Genomic DNA, 19,357 nt, shown 5'->3' on the forward strand with positions numbered 1-19,357 from the left:
CCCAAAAGATGGTGTCCTTGGGCGCCAGACTGGGCCCCTCACGGCCACTGCCACAGAACTGGAAACTTGGAACTAGGTAACAGTTTTGAGCAATAGCTTCTAGTGGGATCCTAGTCACAAAGCAGCCCGCAGGGAGCCAGGTTCCAAACACATGGAAAGGGGAGCCAGAATGCGAATCCAGGAGGACTTAGAACTATGGGGAAACCGCACAGGGGAAGGTAGGAAGACACTGCTGGGGGGATTTTCCTCAGCCATTAGCACAGGGCACAGTAGTCTTTCTGCTTTTTATGTGGTCTCTGTGGCTGCAGGGAGCCCCGAGGATACAGACCAAAGGAGACCTTGATCTCCTGTGTAGTCTTGCTTTGTACCTGGAAAAATCATCCGAAGAACGAAATTCCCTTGGTACTTGTCAAAAGTTCAGAACTTTCAATCAATTCTTTTGTGAACTGTTACAAGACAGACAGACATAAAATGCATTTTCTTGGCTGGAAAACTGTGTTGACTACAGAATAAGCCTTCCAAGAACCAGGGATAAAAATAAGTTGTCTGTCTCCTCTACTGATATCATGAGAGGCCAGGAGAGAAGAGGGGCTATACTCCCCTTTCTCTCTTTTGGGAAAGGCATATCCTTACTTGTTGGTTTGTTGATAATAATGGAATGCAAAGCTGGAAGGACCTCCGGGACAATGATTTTCAAACTCTGTAAAACCATAGGGTTCAGGGAGGTCCCCAGGGTGTCATCATGCAGGTAAGCAAAGGGCCAAAGTCACCTAGGCATCCCTACCCACAACTTCAACCTGAGCAGTTCTGCTTTAATCTGTTTATGTATTCAGGTCATGTCAGAATGGTTTCATGGCTAAAGAAATGTTTGTTTGGAAGCTCATGAACTACTCCAATGCCATATTTCACAAGGAAAACCAAAAACAGAAAAATGAGATGCAGAGAGACTGAAGGACATGTCCACAGAATGTGAATGGCTGAATCAAGATGAGAGCCTGGGTCTCCTGACTCCTGGTTCACTCAACATTCATTCAGCAAATAGTTATATAGCACTACTAGGTGCAAAGCACTTTGCTTGGTAAGGTGGGAGAGCCAGGATGAGAAAGATATGCTTACTGAACCCCAAGGAGCTTAGGATCCAGTGGAGTTTAAGATTTTGGTTCCCAGAATACTACCTTAGCATACATACTGGGTTGGCCAAAAAACATCTTATGGAACATCTTACGGAAAAACCCAAGCGAACTTTTTGGCCAACCCAATAGTTTACTGATGCTGAAAAGGAAAACGCAGCATGGTGATGTAGCTTTTCATATTGATTCAGCCAGTACCTCTAGATTTGGGCGAATGTTTTTTTCATTCTTGTTCTGGAAAATTACTGTTGCTGATACATTTCTAGGTTGACAGTTATTTTCTTCGAGCACTTTGCATACCATGGTCTTCTGGGTGCTGTTGAAAAGTCATCTGTCAGTCTAAATGTCATCCCTTTACAGGTGATATGCCTTTTTTCCTCTGGCTGCTTTTAAGACCTTCTCTTTGTCTTTGGTATTCTACCATTTCACTACAGTGTATGTAGGTGTGTATTTTGTTTTATTTATCCTTCTTGTTGTATATTGACTTCCTAAAATGATTAATTAATTTATTTCTATCAGTTTTGGAAAATTCTTAGTCATTGCTTCTTCAAATATTGTTTCTTCTTTCTCCAACTTTTCTCCTTTGGGACTTTGATTAACTGCATGTTAGACCTTCTTATTCCATACTCTATATCTTTTACTTCTCTTTTATATTTTCTATCTTTTTTTTTTATCCATTTAATGAGTTTCTTTTTTTTCTGAATTTTTGAATTTTAGTTTATTTTTTTTTTATACAGCAGGTTCTTATTAGTCATTGTGGTACATATATACAATGGAATATTACTCAGCCATAAAAAGGAATGAAATTGGGTCATTTGTTGAGACGTATATTTTCTATCTTCTTGTCTCTTTGTGTTTCATCCTTAGTAATTTCAATTCCATTTTCTAGTTTATTATTTCTTTCCATCTGTGATAAATCTATTACTTAATTCGCCTATATTGAGTGTTTTATTTCAGTAATTTTTTCACTTCTAAAAGTTCTATTTGTTCTTTTTCAAATCTGCTAGATCATTTCTGATAATGTTTCTGTCTGGTCAGTTATTTTCTTAAAACATTTCTTACCTTGTTACTTTCTATTTTGTATCTGGAAATTTCAAACTCTAAGGTCCTTTAAGGTCTAAATTTGTTGTTTTTTTTCTAATTTTCACTTATGTTTTCTGGTGTGTTTTCTGATATTTGATTATGAGCTCCTTTTTGCTTCATCTCAATCTGTGCCAATCCTGAGAGCCTAGATTAGGAATATCTCTTCCAAAGAGGACTTACAATTGCTTCTGCCTGAGCCTGGGAGCATTACAACCTTCCTCCCTGGGAGGAGCCAATGTTAGCCCCTTCCAGGTTGGCTGTAAGGGTCTCAGTTTCACCTGCCTCACCTTGCCCTATCCCAGGCTTGATCTCTTAATTGATTACCAATATGGCACTTGTTTTCCAGGCAATCCCACCTTTCATATTTGTTTACTACTCATTGTTTCTACCTCTGATTTCAGCTCACAGTTTTTATTTTAGTTTGCTGAGATGTGAGAGGGATGGGGTGGGTAGCGGGTGGAGTCCTTAAGATTTTCCTTACATCCTGCAATTCCTACATGCATTAAAAGCCATGTTTTATCCAGGATCTACTTGTTATTTACTGGGTAGGCCCTTATGAGTAGGTAGTCTGCCATAATGCTGGAGGGAGAAGCCCTCATTTGGTTTGAAGAATCCTGTTTATGGATTCTCTCTGCTGCTACTTTCTGTCTGGATGCCTTCAGGTTTAAAGCCCTATGACCTTGTTCCTCAGGAGATCTGGCAGGCCTAAAGAAAAAAATGAATGAGAAGCACAAGCCAATCTTTGTCTTTGCAGAGAGCATTTCTAGATTTTCTCCTGCTCAAAGAGGCTGTGGCCGGGCTGTCTGGTCCTGTCTCTGACCATTTTCCTTTTCTCCCCTCCTGTGTTGATTAAAGTCTTCACTTTTGTGGCATTTCTGATCCCTTATCTTTGAATAGTGCTTTATAGATCGCAAAGTACTTACACATACACTCTCTTGCCTGATCTTCTTTGCACCCACCCCCTCTGAGCAAGGTATCCTTGTTCCCATTTCAGAAGAAGACACTGAGGCCCAGAGAGGTCACCTGACTTGCTTAGGGACATAAAGTCTATTCATCAGCAAATTAGGGCCTCCACCCATCCTTCCTGACTCCAGACCCATTGCTTTCCCCCACTAAACCCACTTTCCATGAGTGAGAAAGTAAACACAATCAATGATTCATTCCTTATCTAATATTTATTGCTCATCCATGATATAACAGGCACTGTTCCAGGCGTGAGGATGCAGCTGAGAACAAATCCCTTGCCCTCATTACAGTCTAGTTTGTGGCAGATAATAAATAAGCAATGATATAATACCAGAGTGACAACTGCTATGCCAAAAAACAAAGCAGAATATGGAGACAGAGTAAATGGGGCTCGCAGGGAATATGGGGCTGGATGAAGGAAATGAAGGAAGGAGCCACGGAAACGACTGGGAGAGAAGCATCCCAGGGGGAAGGAGCAGCATGTACAAAGCCCGAGGCAGGAAAGAACTTGGCAGATTCTAAGAACAACTGAAGGACTCTGTGACTGCAGTGGCCCAGCCAAGGGGAGAATGGTGGCAGATGAGATAGAAGAGCGGGCCGGGGAACATGTTAAGGGAGATCGAAGGGGAAAGTTTGAGAAAAGAAGGAAAGTCTAACCCTTGGAAGTTTGCTTCCCTTTTAGGTAAGAAGAACCTGTGTGTTGATGGGCACCGGGTTTTAACACATCTCCCTCTATTTGCTCGTCTCTTTCACAGGCCTACAGGTTTTCCCAGCTTCCTGAAATGGTCATGGGCTCTCCCCCTCCACCTGTGCCTCCGCGGACTGGCCCAGTGGCTGTCGCTTCTCTCAGGCGGTAACACATTCCTTTCTTTGCCTTGTTTGGAATATTTGCAGAGGATTTGGTCCTGTGTGCCCCGCCCTGACAGATTTCCTTCCAGCCCTGCCCCATTCAGGGTGCATCACCTGTACAGACAACCATGTGCCTGGGGCACCCCAAGTACCATGAAGGAAGGAAGTGGGGGCCACAGAGGGTTGACCTACTCTCTTACCATTGAAAACTGAAAGTCCTGTAGAACCCACAACTGAAAAAACCCAAGGTCAACTGCCCCATACCCTGACCTTGAGCATCTAAAAATTACTCCAACTTGGGCCATCACAACAGCTGCCTCAAGTCTGGGCACCTCCTGCCAGGTGTGTGCACCCAGAAGTCCCTTTGTTATTGAGGGGTGGTGTCCGAGAGGCCGGGGAGCAGCATGTCTAGGCTCCTGCCCTAACTCTTGACTTCCAAGATGGGGAGGATGAAAGCACACGAACTTGGATAGGTCAGCTGTGAAGCATGTATTCAGCATTCTCTTTGCTCTGTAATAATATAAAAAGCACATGTTTTAAACAAAGATAGACAAGAAACAACAGCCAAGAGCCCTGGGGGAGGTTGGAATAGTCATCATGTCCAAGGCCAGGAGAGACAACCGTGCCCTGGGGCCTGTACGGTCCACTGCCCTGGCCCTCCTACCATAGCTTCCTCCAACATGCTAATCACACACTATTTGTGGGCCACAGGTCTGAACTTTGTCAAAATGGTGAAAAGAAATGAGTTTTCCTCAAAAACGACCTGCCTTCATTTCCAGCAGTTTAGGATGCCGAGCTGTGTGTAGACACCACCCTTTGACGCCAGTCAAGCTCAGGGTGGGATGGGAAGCAGCAGACCAGGGTTCCACCCTAACCTGCCAGTAAGTGCTGTGTAACTCCAGGCACATTGCCTCACCTGTCTGGCTCCTGTTTCCTTATCTGTAAAATGAGGGCAATGACCTAAATGATCTCAAAGGCTCTGGGAGTCCCCAAAGGCGGCCGAGTGTATAGAGCAGAACCCAGGGATTTTCCTAGGATGGTTTTCTAAAGGAGTAGCAGATGCCTGGAAACAGCCTGTGGGATTCCACCAGGGCTGTGGGGGTGAGCAAATGGGAGAAGGAGGGACGGAGAAAGGAAGGGAGACCCTACGCTACTGAGTCCCCAGCAACCCACCCTGATATGTAGTTTAATCCTCACAGCCTGTGTTTGACCCTCCCTCGGGAACAGTTACTCCTGAGGGTTCTGGATTGGAGGAGCTTTTCAATCAGTCGTTTGAGCTATGTTTGCTGAAGGCCAGCACCTATTTCTTATTTCTTCTCTCAACCACCAATCTCCTCTCATGTCCTTCTGCACCGTCTGCCATCCTTGCCAAATATCAGGAGGTCACTGCCCTCCTTATGAACCCAGAGGGTTAGACCAGGGAAGAACCTTTGAGATGGAGCCATCCTCCCCTTTCATTTTACAGATGAGGAACTGGGGCTCAGAGAGAGGAGGCAGCTAGAACCCAGGCTCCCGATGCGCTCCCTTACCGCGCCTGTATTCTGCTCTTACTGTGACAGCCTGCCTCTGCTTAGAGGGTGGCCCTGTGGGCTGGTAGCCTTTGCCTCCCTCCACTTTAATTTTAGGAGAGCCCGAAGTGCCTCTACCAAAGGGAAGACAGAGACTGGCTACAGCACCCTTTATACTAGGGGGAGAGGCCCGTGCCCTCACCCCAGCCCCCCTCTTCTTACGTGGCTTTCTGAGCCATAAGTGGAGAGAGGTGTTAAATGCGCCAGATTCTCTGCTTGCCTGTGGAACTTAAAAAAAAAAAAGTGTTCTCTCATTCATAATGCCCAGAAAGTACTAGGCTTCTGCTTCCGGGAGCAGCCCGAGCTTCCCAGAGCCTAGGGCTTCTTGCTTCCTGCCAGTAGCAGCAGGGAACGCGGTCCCCGCAGCTCTCCAGGGTCTCGGTCCCGGTATCACGAGGGGGAGCGGCGGCGCACTCCAGACGGAGCCTTCCCATTGGCTGCCGATGATGTCATCACCTGCCAGGTCGACCATCCCCAGCTAAGACCCAGCGCTAATTCTTGGCTCATTGTTATGTGGAGATTAAGTGTTCTACTCCCCAGAGATATGAGAGTCACTCTCAGGGGAGCAATGACCTTGAATATCTAAAAATGACTCCAGCTCGGGCCACCGCGACGGCTGCTCCAGGTCTGGGCGTGTAGGCCCCCTTTGTTATTCGGGGGCAAACCCAGGCCTGAGGACCCCGCCGTCGTGGGGCTTGGAGGCCGAAGCCATCCCCCTGCCGTGATCTGCCCCGGGAGCCCCGCCTCGCCCGGCCGGCCGCGGTCCCGGGAGGCGGCTAAGGCGACCCCTCTCCCCCCTCAGGTCCACCTCGGATGTTGGGAGCAAGACCAGGATGGCCGAGTCCGCGGGGCCTGAGCCCGCCCAGCTGCACGACAGCGCCTCCTTCGCGCAGGTGTCCCGAGGCCCTGTGTCTGTGACGCAGTTGGATCAGTCGGCTTTAAATTACTCAGGTGGGCAAGAGGAGAAAAGCCTGGAAGAAGCCGGCGCTCTGCGCCAGCCCCCGCGCTGTGCACTTTGTCCTCCCCGCTCTCCACCTTCTACCCCCACCGTCAGGAATCAAAGCAACTGTATTTCTGGATCCCTTCTGGACTTCAGTAGCCCTGGCTAGAAGAGCTACTGCTTTTATTTCTTAAAAAGATCTGAAATCTGACAAAATATTAAGATAGGTTACGGTCAGGGTGGATGTTCACATTTTGCCAGACTTAAGGCCTTTTAAAAAATTATTATATATATCTTTAAAGCATTCCAGATACAACTATCCACTCCCAACTCATTCCCCTTCTCCCCAGAGGTAATCACAGTCTTTAAGTCATGGGCTTTCACTACATATGTATATCTATACAATAGTATATATTAATGCTTTGTATATTTTAAATTTACATAAGTGATGTTAAGCTATACCTTTCCTTTTGCACTTTGTTTTCTTGGCTTAACATTGTTTTCAGGAGTTCTCCAGGTTGCTACACACATATTGATCTAGTTCATTTGTTCACACTGCCATATGGTATTCCATTATGTGATATGCCACCATTTATCCTATCCCCTAGTGAGAGACATATTGGTTGTTTCCAATTTTTTGCTATTACAAACAATGTCAATGAACATGGAGGTTTGAACATGCCCTAATGGGTTTTTTCATTTATCCAAACCACACCTTTTAGGCTAAAACTGCAGACACCCGGTTGTCAACACTTACTAAAGCATACTGTGTCCAGCAATGCCACCAGTGAAATCTATTCCTTTTGGTTCCTCTTCTTGGCTCTTGAAAAATACCCATCCTCCTGGGAGGAAAACACCTGGCACCCCAGCAGGTCAGGGGTGTTGGAATGGGGATGGGGGAGTTGGTGAGGGCTCGGCAAGGATTGTTGAGCCATCACTTCTCTAGAAAGCTAGGTCTGAGTCCCAGCAGGTGATGCCTCCACTACTGTCTGGGCAGGTGAGCAGGGCTGGGGCTGCAGGTGGAGGTGTGATGCCTTCCCATCAGCCCTTCCCCCAAGGCCAGAGTCCTCCCATTTCCCAGCTTCCCGCAGCTTGTGCATATGTCAGCCCAGTGGGCGAGGTGCCGGCCTAATCTCGCCCGTCCATGTCCTCCATGCCAGGTAATACGGTGCCGGCAGTGTTCGCCATCCCAGCTGCCAACAGACCCGGCTTCACCGGCTACTTCATCCCGACGCCTCCCTCGTCCTACAGGAGCCAGGCCTGGATGTCTTACGCAGGAGAGAATGAGCTCCCAAGCCAGTGGGCTGATTCGGTGAGACCCTCGCTGATTCCCTCACAACTTTACCTGCTTGACACCCTTCAGGGAGAAAAGGGATGTGAGGCTGAGACTGAGTGTTTTGTTATCTCAGGCCCCCTCCCACCAGCCAGGTGGCTAAAATCAGCTATTAGAGGAGACAGTGCGGGGGAGGGGGTGTGATGTCCTTTGACACAGGAGCCTTCAGTCAGATTCCACCTCTTTCCGGAGGGCATCCTTAATCAAATACAGTTTTATAATAACTACCATTTTTTGAGTATTTTCTATGTGCCAGACACTATATTAGATGTTCTATTTATGTTATCTTATTTAATCTTCACAAGACCTATCATGTAGGTATTATTCCCCTGATGTGTCCAGCAGTCAAACCTGCATCTTTCTGGCTCCAAAGCCTTTACTAAATTTGTTCCTTTCAGCTTTAAAATCCTGTGAAAAGTTTAGATGCAATACCAGAAAATGAAGTATTAGAAACCCAAGACTGAATTACTTTGCATGTAGATCTAAAGCTTTCTGCCTGTCTTCCAGCTGAAGACTGTCTTGTCATGGTCTCCTGGTTTCTTCCTTCATTATCCTAGTAGGAGTTTATGGCACAGTGGACCTGGCGCAGCCTGGACCAAAGAGGGGCAGCAACCAGATGAACATGGACATTCACACCCAAACCTGCCTCTGAGCCACCTGTCAAGCTCTGCCAAGTGAAAAACAAAAAACAAGCAAACAAAAATAGCACGATGGTGGCCTCTAGAATGAGTTGCTCCACTCCCTGTGTGAGATCATCCATCATGGATAAGAAAGGCAGGCTGTTTCCTAGGGCCCCGTGGTGCTGTATGTCATTTTAGGGTTTGGTCTCAGCATTTGAAATACATCCTAGATTTAGGAAACACATTGACGCCTGTGTCATCTTTTCTCTCTGTCCAAACCCCTGGGATCCATACTTTCTACCCCTACAGGTTCAATTCCACCTCAGCGTTGGTGTCTGTTCTTATTGTAGTGATGCCACATTTAAACAAGATCATCAGGGTAAAACTACCCTACGTATATTAAGTATCCTAATAATCAGAGCTCTTCCTTTAATTTCCAAAATATTTAAATATATGCCACCCTGAATTTTTAAATTCTGGAATGAATTACATCCTTCTCCCCTCCTTCTTTAAAAGAAAAACATAATTTAATTTGTCTTTAACAAATGATTCAGCGTCATTATTATGGCTCACTGTACTAAAATGACGTTTGTCAGATGGGCTCTGACGGTTTGTAGGATTATTGCCCCTATGTCAGACATCTCTAAACTATTATAATTTTTGGAATTATTATAAGGCTTAGTATGTTTTTTCTTTCTCTGACCTTGCTCCCAGCTCACACCTTGCTGTCAATTTCCCCACTTTCAGATATATACTCACCCTTAAATATGCTTTTCCTAATGCTCTGTTATCTGCAAATGAGGCATGTCTGAGCTCATTAGAGTTGTTTGTAGAGCTGGAGTAAATAGGCTCTGAGAGAGTAACTGGAGGGGTTCCCTACTGTTCAGTCTACAAATCTTAATGCGGGAGTGTATGGCATCTCTTTTGGTTGTTTGAGGGCCTTTTTTGCTTCCTTTGTCATGCGCAGCTCTTCTAAACAGCTGAAATCACTGGGTGTGAGTTGATCAGTTCAGAGGTTATTCATAATTCCACTTGAGGTCTAAACATAATGTGTACTTTTCAGAAAGTAGTTGATACTTGTGCTAATTAGGCAGTAGACCTGCAGCTTTGTCAGCTCACCCCCTGCGTGCGGGGTGCCCTGGGTGCTTTGCAGGAGTCAGCAAAAGTATTTACAAAACCTTGTCCCTTGCCTTCAAGATACTTACAGATAATACTTAGCCAGGCTTATGGTGACATCCAGATACCTTTGGGTTCATGTTGCCTTAAAGATGAAGGAAAAGGAGCCCAGCAAATCAAAACTTAATCTTTTGGACATGATGACTTGATCACCATGCCACCCCCCATTGTGAGGGAGTGCTAGTTTCCTATTAGTTGTTTTTAAGAGGATAGTGATTGCTGCAGCCTAAATGGGTCTTTCCTGGAGCCCCATTACCACCTGCAGTTAAGCAGGGCGGCGTGCCCATGCGTGGAGCACAGCAGCCAGGAACCAAGCTGGGAGGTCAGGTGCTTTATTGCATTTGAAATTCAGCACAGGAGGCTCAGAGGGACCAGATGTCAGCTTGAGAAAGATACTCCAGTGGGGAAAATGTTCACCCTCCACATCCATGTGAGAAGAAAAAAGCCCCCACCATCATTTGGATGTCTGACCTTCCTGATCCCAGGTATCCAGATATAAGGAGCTAGCTTGTATAAAATCACCTGGACCTGGCTTGACAAATAGGTTTCATCCTTGGTGCTGGATGGAGAGGGATTGAGAGGGGGTTCCCAGGCTCATCAGGAAAGTGTGCTGTGATCAATAGGTGATGCCTGCCACAGGCACTGGCTAGGGAAGGAGTGGTGTTTGCCAGCCCTGGATTTTGGCCCGCAAGGTGTGGTGGCTCCCGCCTGCATCTCCTGTAAGGGAGGAAGAGTGTGTCATCTCCTCATCTTCCCTGCTTCTGGGTATTACCCTGAGGCCACTCCAGTGGCGTCAGGTGTTCCTGGCCTGTCCCAGCCACAAGCACCAAGTTGCTTAATGCTGCAGAACTGGGAAGTCTCAAGAGTTGGACACTGACCCTCAGCTCCAGCTGAACTTGAAATGCAGGGAAAGGGGACATGGCAGCTTCCTTCACAAACATATGGCACCAGTTGGTCATCCTTCGGTGATTTTCAAATTGTGCCGCTCAGAACCCCAGGTCTGAGACACTCCCTACTGTGTACCATGCACAGTTGTGGGCACTGGTGCACAGTGGTAAGCAGGTGAGACACAGTTCTGCCTTCACAGTCGATGCCTGAGACAGGCGATGGTATTGTGAGTGATGACTGTTATGCTAGACAAAGTGCGTGGAAGGACCTTACAGGGAGCCCTCAGCTAATATAGGACTGGGGAAGGTCTCCCGGAAGAAAGGGAGCTTGAGCTGAGACCTGACAGGCAAGTCCCGTGTCCTGGCCTTGGCTCTCTGTTAGCCCCCAGTCACCTGTGTGTTCCCAGCTGTGTGGCCCAAGGGCTCAGACAGTCCGGCTCTGATTTTCCTCTAAGATGCAAGTGAAATATATTTGCTACTTTGTCTTCCTTTACCAGGTCTTGTAGGGAAATTAAAGCCCCAAACTTTAGGACATCCATCCCATCACTTCTTCCCTCACTCGGGTCCTTCCCAACTCTTACCTGGTCCATTGAGGTAGCCTCAGAACTTATCTCCTCTCCACCTCCAGTGGGTCCACCTCCAGAGTGTCCTTCCTAAAATACAGACCTTTCCTCTGCCTGACACCCATTGGTGGCTCCCAGGCCACGCCTTCTCCGGAGGGGTTGTCAGAACCTCTGGCAGGGACTGGGAGAGGCCTGCTTTCCTACTACACATTTGCCCATGCAAAATTCTGAATCCTCACCCAACCCCATCCCACTCCATCCTCACCAGCGCCCAATGAGACATCTCTGTAAAGAATGGAAACACACTCAATTCCTTAGAAGTGTGCCATAGAAAACTTTACTCCATAGCCTGGCGTTCAGCAGCTTTTTGATCTGGCCCTGACTGCCTGTCTTCCTGAGCTCCCCTCATACCCCACATACCCTCTCTGGTCAGACCAGATCACTGAAACTCCCTGGGTGCACCTTCCTCTGTACCTCCAGGCCTCTGCATTGCTTTTCCCTCTGCCTGGAACGCCCCTCCCACCTTGTCTTCTGAAAAACAGCCTCTTCATCTTCCAGACTCAGCTAAGCTGCTTCTCCCAGAAAGCTGCCTGACTCCTCACATGTGCCCCATTCACAGTAGCACCCCATACCTACATCATCCGTGGGCATTTATCTTCAGTGTTGCAGTTAACATTATGGGATATAAAGGCCTTTTGTGGATTAGCGTGGAACAGCATCCCCTTTTATGGAGCTGTTTCTGCGGGAAAGTTGATCCTGAATTCCAGATCATTGCCCTGTCCTTATTACTATGTGTCCATATATTAAAGCATAGAACTGTGTATCTTCCACTTTTAATGAAAAGAGAAATTTTTTTCAAGAAACCAAGATCATATTCCAGATCCAAGTCAGTACAGTGCAGTGACTAACTCCCAGCCTGGAGATGCATCTCTCAGTGGCTTGTTAGCTGTGGCACCTTCGATTGCGGCACTGTTTGCTTCAGTTTCCTCTTCTGTAAAATAAGGGTAACAATACCTACCTCCTAGGTTGTTGTTTTCAGAATTAAATGAGACCACGATTGGAAAGCCCTTAGCACAGGGCTCATTCGGTGTTAGCTGTTATCATCAGTGATAAATCCCTGAGTCCTTTTTTTAAAAAAAATATATAAAGTCTATTTAATCTTTTTAACATCTTTATTGGAGTATAATTGCTTAACAATGTTGTGTTAGTTTCTGCTGTATAACAAAGTGAATCAGCTATACGGATATATATATATCCTCATATCCCCATATACCCTCCCTGTTGCATCTCCCTCCCACCCTCCCTATCTCACCCCTCTAGGTAGTCACAAAGCACTGAGCTGATCTCCCTGTGCTATGCAGCTGCTTCCCGCTAGCTATCTATTTTACATTTGGTAGTGTACATGTGTCAGTGCTACACTCTTACTTCGTCCCAGCTTACCCTTCCCCCTCCCTGTGTCCTCAAGTCTATTCTCAATGTCTGCATCTTTATTCCTGCCCTGCCACTAGGTTCATGAGTACTGTTTTTTTTACATTCCATATATATGCGTTAGCATACAGTATTTGTTTTTCTCTTTCTCACTTACTTCACTCTGTATGACAGACTCTAGGTCCATCCACCTCACTACAAATAACTCAATTTCGTTTCTTTTTATGACTGAGTAATATTCCATTGTATATATGTGCCACAACTTCTTTATCCATTCATCTGTCAATGGACACTTAGGTTGCTTCCATGTCCTGGCTATTGTAAAGAGTGCTTCAGTGAACATTGTGGTACCATGTCTCTTTTTGAATTATGGTTTTCTCAGGGTATATACCCAGTAGTGGGATTGCTGGGTCATATGGTAGTTCTATTTTTAATTTTTTAAGGAACCGCCATACTGTTCTCTGTAGTGGCTGTATCAATTTACATTCCCACCAACAGTTCAAGAGGGTTCTCTTTTCTCCACACCCTCTCCAGCATTTACTGTTTGTAGATTTTTTGATGATGCAATCTGACCGGTGTGAGGTGATACCTCATTGTGGTTTTGATTTGCATTTCTCTAATGATTAATGATGTTGAGCATCCTTTCATGTGTTTGTTGGCAATCTGTACGTCTTCTTTGGAAAAATGTCTATTTAGGTCTTCTGCCCATTTTTGGATTGGGTTTTTTGTTTTTTTGATATTGAGCTGCATGAGCTGCTTGTATATTTTGGGGATTAATCCTTTGTCAGTTGCTTCGTTTGCAAATATTTTCTCCCATTCTGAAGGTTGTCTTTTCGTCTTGTTTATGGTTTCCTTTGCTGTGCAAAAGCTTTTAAGTTTTATTACGTCCCATTTGTTTATTTTTGTTTTTATTCCCATTTCTCTAGGAGGTGAGTCAAAAAGGATCTTGCTATGATTTATGTCACGGAGTGTTCTGTCTATGTTTTCCCTCTGAGAGTTTTATAGTGTCTGGCCTTACATTTAGGTCTTTAATCCATTTTGAGTTTATTTTTGTGTATGGTGTTAGGGAGTGTTCTAATTTCATTCTTTTACATCTAGCTGTCCAGTTTTCCCAGCACCACTTATTGAAGAGGCTGTCTTTTCTCCATTGTATATTCTTGACTCCTTTATCAAAAATAAGGTGACCATAGGTGCGTGGGTATATCTCTGGGCTTTCTATCCTGTTCCATTGATCTATATTTCTGTTTCTGTGCCAGTACCATACTGTCTTGATTACTGTAGCTTTGTAGTATAGTCTGAAGTCAGGGAGCCTGATTCCTCTAGCTCCGATTTTCTTTCTCAAGATTGCTTTGGCTATTTGGGGTCTTTTGTGTATCCATACAAATTGTGAAGTTTTTTATTCTAGTTCTGTGAAAAATGCCCTTGGTGGTTTGATGGGGATTGCACTGAATCTGTAGATTGCTTTGGGTAGTATAGTCATTTTCACAATGTTGATTCTTCCAATCAAAGAACATGATATATCTCTCCATCTATTTGTATCATCTTTAATTTCTTTCATCAGTATCTTATAGTTTTCTGCATACAGGTCTTTTGTCTCCCTAGGTAGGTTTATTCCTAGGTATTTTATTCTTTTTGTTGCAGTGGTAAATGGGAGTGTTTCCTTAATTTCTCTTTCAGATTTTTCATCATTAGTGTATAGGAATGCAAGAGATTTCTGTGCATTAATTTTGTGTCCTGCAACTTTACCAAATTCATTGATTAGCTCTAGTAGTTTTCTGGTGGCATTTTTAGGATTCTCTATGTATAGTATCATGTCATCTGCAAACAGTGACAGTTTTACTTCTTCTTTTCCAATTTGTATTCCTTTTATTTCTTTTTCTTCTTTGATTGCTGTGGCTAAAACTTCCAAAACTATGTTGAATAATAGTGGTGAGAGTGGGCAACCTTGTCTTGTTCCTGATCTTAGTGGAAATGGTTTCAGTTTTTCACCATTGAGAATGATGTTGGCTGTGGGTTTGTCATATATAGCCTTTATTATGTTGAGGTAACTTCCTTCTATGCCTACTTTCTGGAGGGTTTTTATCATAAATGGGTGTTGAATTTTGTTGAAAGCTTTTTCTTTGATGATCATATGGTTTTTCTCCTTCAATTTGTTAATATGGTATATCACATTGATTGATTTGCATATATTGAAGAATCCTTGCATTCCTGGGATAAACCTTGATCATGGTTTATGTCCTTTTAATGTGCTGTTGGATTCTGTTTGCTAGTATTTTGTTTAGGAGTTTTTGCATCTATGTTCATCAGTGATTTTGGCCTGTAGTTTTCTTTTTTCTGACATCTTCATCTGGTTTTGGTATCAGGGTGATGGTGGCCTCGTAGAATGAGTTTGGGAGTGTTCCTCCTTCTGCTATATTTTGGAAGAGTTTGAGAAGGATAGGTGTTAGCTCTTCTCTAAATGTTTGATAGAATTCATCTATGAAGCCATCTGGTTCTGGGTTTTTGTTTGTTAGAAGATTTTTAATCACACTTTCAATTTCAGTGCTTTTGATTGGTCTGTTCATATTTTCTGTTTCTTCCTGGTTCATTCTCAGAAGGTTGTACTTTTCTAAGAATTTGTCCATTTCTTCCAGGTTGTCCATTATATTGGCATAGAATTGCTTGTAGTTATCTCTCATGGTCCTTTGTATTTCTGCAGTGTCAATTGTTACTTCTCTTTTTTCATTTGTAATACTGTTTAGCCTTCTCTCTTTTTTTCTTGATGAGTCTGGCTAATGGTTTATCAATTTTGTTTATCTTCTCAAAGAACCAGCTTTTAATTTTATTGATCTTTGCTATGGTTTCCTTTATTTCTTTTTCATTTATTTCTGATCTGATCTTTATGACTTCTTTCCTTCTGCTAACTTTGGGGGTTTTTTGTTCTTCTTTCTCTAATTGCTTTAAGTGTAAGGTTAGGTTGTTTATTTGAGATTTTTTTTGTTTCTTGAGGTAGGATTGTATTCCTATAAATTTCACTCTCCAAACTGCTTTTGCTGCATCCCATAGGTTTTAGGTCATTGTGTTTTCATTGTCATTTGTTTCTAGGTAGTTTTTGATTTCCTCTTTGATTTCTTCAGTGATCTCTTGGTTATTTAGTAGCATATTGTTTAACCTCCATGTGTTTGTATTTTTTACAGTTTTTTTCCTGTAATTGATATCTAGTCTCATAATGTTGTGGTTGGAAAAGATACTTGATACAATTTCAATTTACTTAAATTTACCAAAGCTTGATTTGTGACCCAAGATATGATCTGTCCTGGAGAATGTTCCATGAGCACTTGAGAATAAAGTGTATTCTGTTGTTTTTGAATGGAATGTCCTATAAATATCAATTAAGTCCACCCTGTTTAATGTGTCATTTAAAGCTTGTGTTTCCTTATTTACTTTTTGGATGATCTGTCCATTGGTGAAACTGGGGTGTTAAAGTCCCCTTCTATTATTGTGTTACTGTCAGTTTCCCCTTTTATGGCTGTTAGCATTTGCCTTATGTATTGAGGTGCTCCTATGTTGGGTGCATAAATATTTACAATTGTTATATCTTCTTCTTGGATTGATCCCTTGATCATTATATAGTGTCCTTCTTTGTCTCTTGTAATAGTCTTTATTTTAAAGTCTATTTTGTCTGATATGAGAATTGCTACTCCAGCTTTCTTTTGATTTCCATTTGCATGGAATATCTTTTTCCATCCCCTCACTTTCAGTCTGTTTGTGTCCCTAGGTCTGAAGTGGGTCTCTTGTAGACAGCATATATACAGGTCTTGTTTTTGTATCCATTCAGCCAGTCTGTGTCTTTTGGTTGGAGCATTTAATCCATTTACATTTAAGGTAGTTATCGATATGTATGTTCCTATTACCATTTTCTGAATTAATTTGGGTTTGTTATTGTAGGTCTTTTCCTTCTCTTGTGTTTCCTGCCTAGAAAAGTTCCTTTAGCATCTGTTGTAAAGCTGTTTTGGTGGTGCTGAATTCTCTTAGCTTTTGCTTGTCTGTAAAACTTGTAATTTCTCCGTCGAATCTGAATAAGATCCTTGCTGGGTAGACTAATCTTGGTTGTAGGTTTTTCCCTTTCATCACTTTAAATATGTCCTGCCACTCCCTTCTGGCTTGCAGAGTTTCTGCTGAAGGATCAGCTGTTAACCTTATGGGGATTCCCTTGTATGTTATTTGTTGTTTTTCCCTTGCTGCTTTTTTTCTTTTTAATAAATTTATTTATTTATTTATTTTTAGCTGTGTTGAGTCTTCGTTTCTGTGCGAGGGCTTTCTCTAGTTGCGACGAGCGGGGGCCACTCTTCATTGCGGTGCGCGGGCCTCTCACTATCGCGGCCTCTCTTGTTGCGGAGCACAGGCTCTAGACGCGCAGGCTCAGTAGTTGTGGCTCACGGGCCCAGTTGCTCCGCGGCATGTGGGATCTTCCCAGACCAGGGCTCAAACCCGTGTCCCCTGCATTGGCAGGCAGATTCTCAGCCACTGCTCCACCAGGGAAGCCCCCTTGCTGCTTTTAGTATTTTTTCTTTGTATTTAATTTTTGATAGTTTGATTAATATGTGTCTTGGCGTGTTTCTCCTTGGATTTATCCTGTATGGGACTCTCTGTGTTTCCTGGACTTGATTGACTATTTCCTTTTTCATATTAGGGAAGTTTTCAACTACACTCTCTTCAAATATTTCTCAGTCCCTTTCTTTTTCTCTTCTTCTTCTGGGACCCCTATAATTCGAATGTTGGTGCGTTTAATGTTTTCCCAGAGGTCTCTGAGACTGTCCTCAATTCTTGTCATTCTTTTTTCTTTATTCTGCTCTGTGGTAGTTATTTCCACTATTTTATCTTCCAGGTCACTTGTCTGTTCTTCTACCTCAGTTATTCTGCTATTGATTCTTTCTAGAGAGTTTTTAATTTCATTTCTTGTGTTGTTCATCATTGTTTGTTTGCTCTTTAGTTCTTCTAGGTCCTTGTTAAACGTTTCTTGTATTTTCTCCATTCTATTTCCAAGATTTTGGATCATCTTTACTATCATTACTCTGAATTCTTTTTCAGGTAGACTGCCCATTTCTTCTTCATTTGTTTGGTCTGGTGGGTTTTTACCTTGCTCCTTCATCCACTACATATTTCTCTGTCGTCTCATTTTGTTTAACTTACTGTGTTTGGGGTCTCCTTTTCGCAGGCTGCAGGTTCTTACTTCCCATTGTTTTTGGTGTCTGTCCCCAGTGGGTGAGGTTGGTTCAGTGGCTTGTGTAGGCTTCCTGGTGGAGGGACTGGTGCCAGTGTTCTGGTGGGTGAGGCTGTATCTTGTCCCTCTCGTGGGCATGGCCATGTACGGTGGTGTTTTTTGGGGTGTCTTTGAACTTAGTATGACTTTAGCCAGCCTCTCTGTTAATGGGTGTGGTTGTGTTCCTGTCTTGCTAGTTGTTTGGCATCGGATGTCCAGCACTGGAGCTTGCTGGCCGTTGGGTGGAGCTGGGTCTTAGTGTTGAGATGGAGATCTCTAGGAGAGCTCTTGCCGATTGATATTATGTGGGGCTGGGAGGTCTCTGGTGGTCCAATGTCCTGGACTCGACTCTCCCACCTCAGAGGCTCAGGCCTGACACCCGGCCAGAGCACCAAGACCCTGCCAGCCTCACGGCTCGGAAGAAAAGGAAGGAAAAAAAAGGAAAAAAAACCCAAACAAACAACAGATAGAACCCCAAACCAAATGGTAAAAGCAAAACTAAACAGACAAAATCACACAAAGAAACATGAAAAGAAAACAAACAACAACAACAAAATGGAAACAGTCAGAACCCTAGCACAAATGGTAAAAGCAAACCTAAAGAGACAAAATCACACAAAGAAACATACATATACACACTCACAAAAAGAGAAAAAAAGGAAAAAAAAATTTTTTTATTTAAAAAATAATAAAATTTAAAAAAAGAGAGCAACCCAAACCAGTAAAAAATCCACCAGTGATAACAAGCACTAAAAACTAAACTAAGATAAACATAAAAATCAGAAACAAGTCAGATGCAGAAAGCAAACCCCAAGTCTACAGTTGCTCCCAAAGTCCACTGCCTCAATTTGGGGAACATTCGTTGTCTATTCAGGTATTCCACAGATACAGGGTTCATCAAGTTGATTGTGGGGATTTAATCCGCTGCTCCTGAGGCTGTACGGAGAACTTTCCCTTTCTCTTCTTTGTTCACACAGCTCCCAGGGTTCAGCTTTGGTTTTGGCCCCACCCCTGAATGTAGGCCACCCTCAGGCGTCTGCTCCTGCCCAGACAGGAGGGGGTTAAGGCAGCAGCTGATTAGAGCTCTCTTGCTCACTCAGGCTGGGGAGAGGAAGGGGTACAGTAGTCATAATTGTAATTTGGGGCAAGCCTGCAGTGGCAGAGGCCAACATGACATTGCAACAGCCTGAGGTGCGCCATGTGTTCTCCTGGGGAAGTTGTCCCTGGATCTCAGGACCCTGGCAGTGGTGGGCTGCACAGGCTCCTGGGGGGGTGTGGGTAGTGACCTGTGCTTGCACACAGGATTCTTGGTGGCAGCGGTGGCAGCGTTAGCATTTCATGCCTGTCTCTGGGGTCTGAGCTGATAGCCGCGGCTCGCACCTGTCTCTGGACCTTGCTTAGGTGGTTCTCTGAATCCCCTCTCCTCGCGCACCCCGAAACAACGGTCTCTTGCCTTTTCGGCAGGTCCAGACTTTTCCCCTGACTCCCTCCCGGCTATCTGTGGTGCACTAGCCCCCTTCAGGCTGTGTTCACACAGCCAACCCCAGTCCTCTCCCTGGGGTTTGACCTCTG

General features: G+C 44.1%; 1 protein-coding gene and 1 long non-coding RNA gene across 12 annotated transcripts in view; one reads left to right on the forward strand and one right to left on the reverse strand.

Moving 5' to 3' along the window:
* Positions 1–19,357, forward strand: part of KIAA1549L (KIAA1549 like) — a 288,634-nt gene that overhangs the window by 262,209 nt on the left and 7,068 nt on the right. For 9 of the 11 annotated variants that reach the window (XR_014250249.1, XM_082410398.1, XM_082410396.1 and 6 more), the window contains 3 exons: positions 3,935–4,032; positions 6,399–6,547; positions 7,697–7,848. Coding sequence is in view for 9 of the 11 variants with exons in the window: in XM_082410398.1 (XP_082266524.1) it covers positions 3,935–4,032; positions 6,399–6,547; positions 7,697–7,848 (399 nt within the window). In the remaining 2 variants the exon portion in view is untranslated. Of the gene's footprint in view, positions 1–3,934; positions 4,033–6,398; positions 6,548–7,696; positions 7,849–8,426; positions 17,192–19,357 lie in introns of those variants that run through there. The other 2 variants (XM_082410399.1, XR_014250248.1) reach the window with 2 other exon arrangements.
* LOC309636906 overlaps positions 1–19,357 on the reverse strand; it is a 382,209-nt gene that overhangs the window by 120,520 nt on the left and 242,332 nt on the right. The window lies entirely within an intron of this gene.

Source organism: Balaenoptera physalus, assembly GCF_965194825.1.
Source record: "Balaenoptera physalus genome assembly, chromosome: 10".
In the NCBI taxonomy this organism is placed as follows: domain Eukaryota; kingdom Metazoa; phylum Chordata; class Mammalia; order Artiodactyla; family Balaenopteridae; genus Balaenoptera; species Balaenoptera physalus.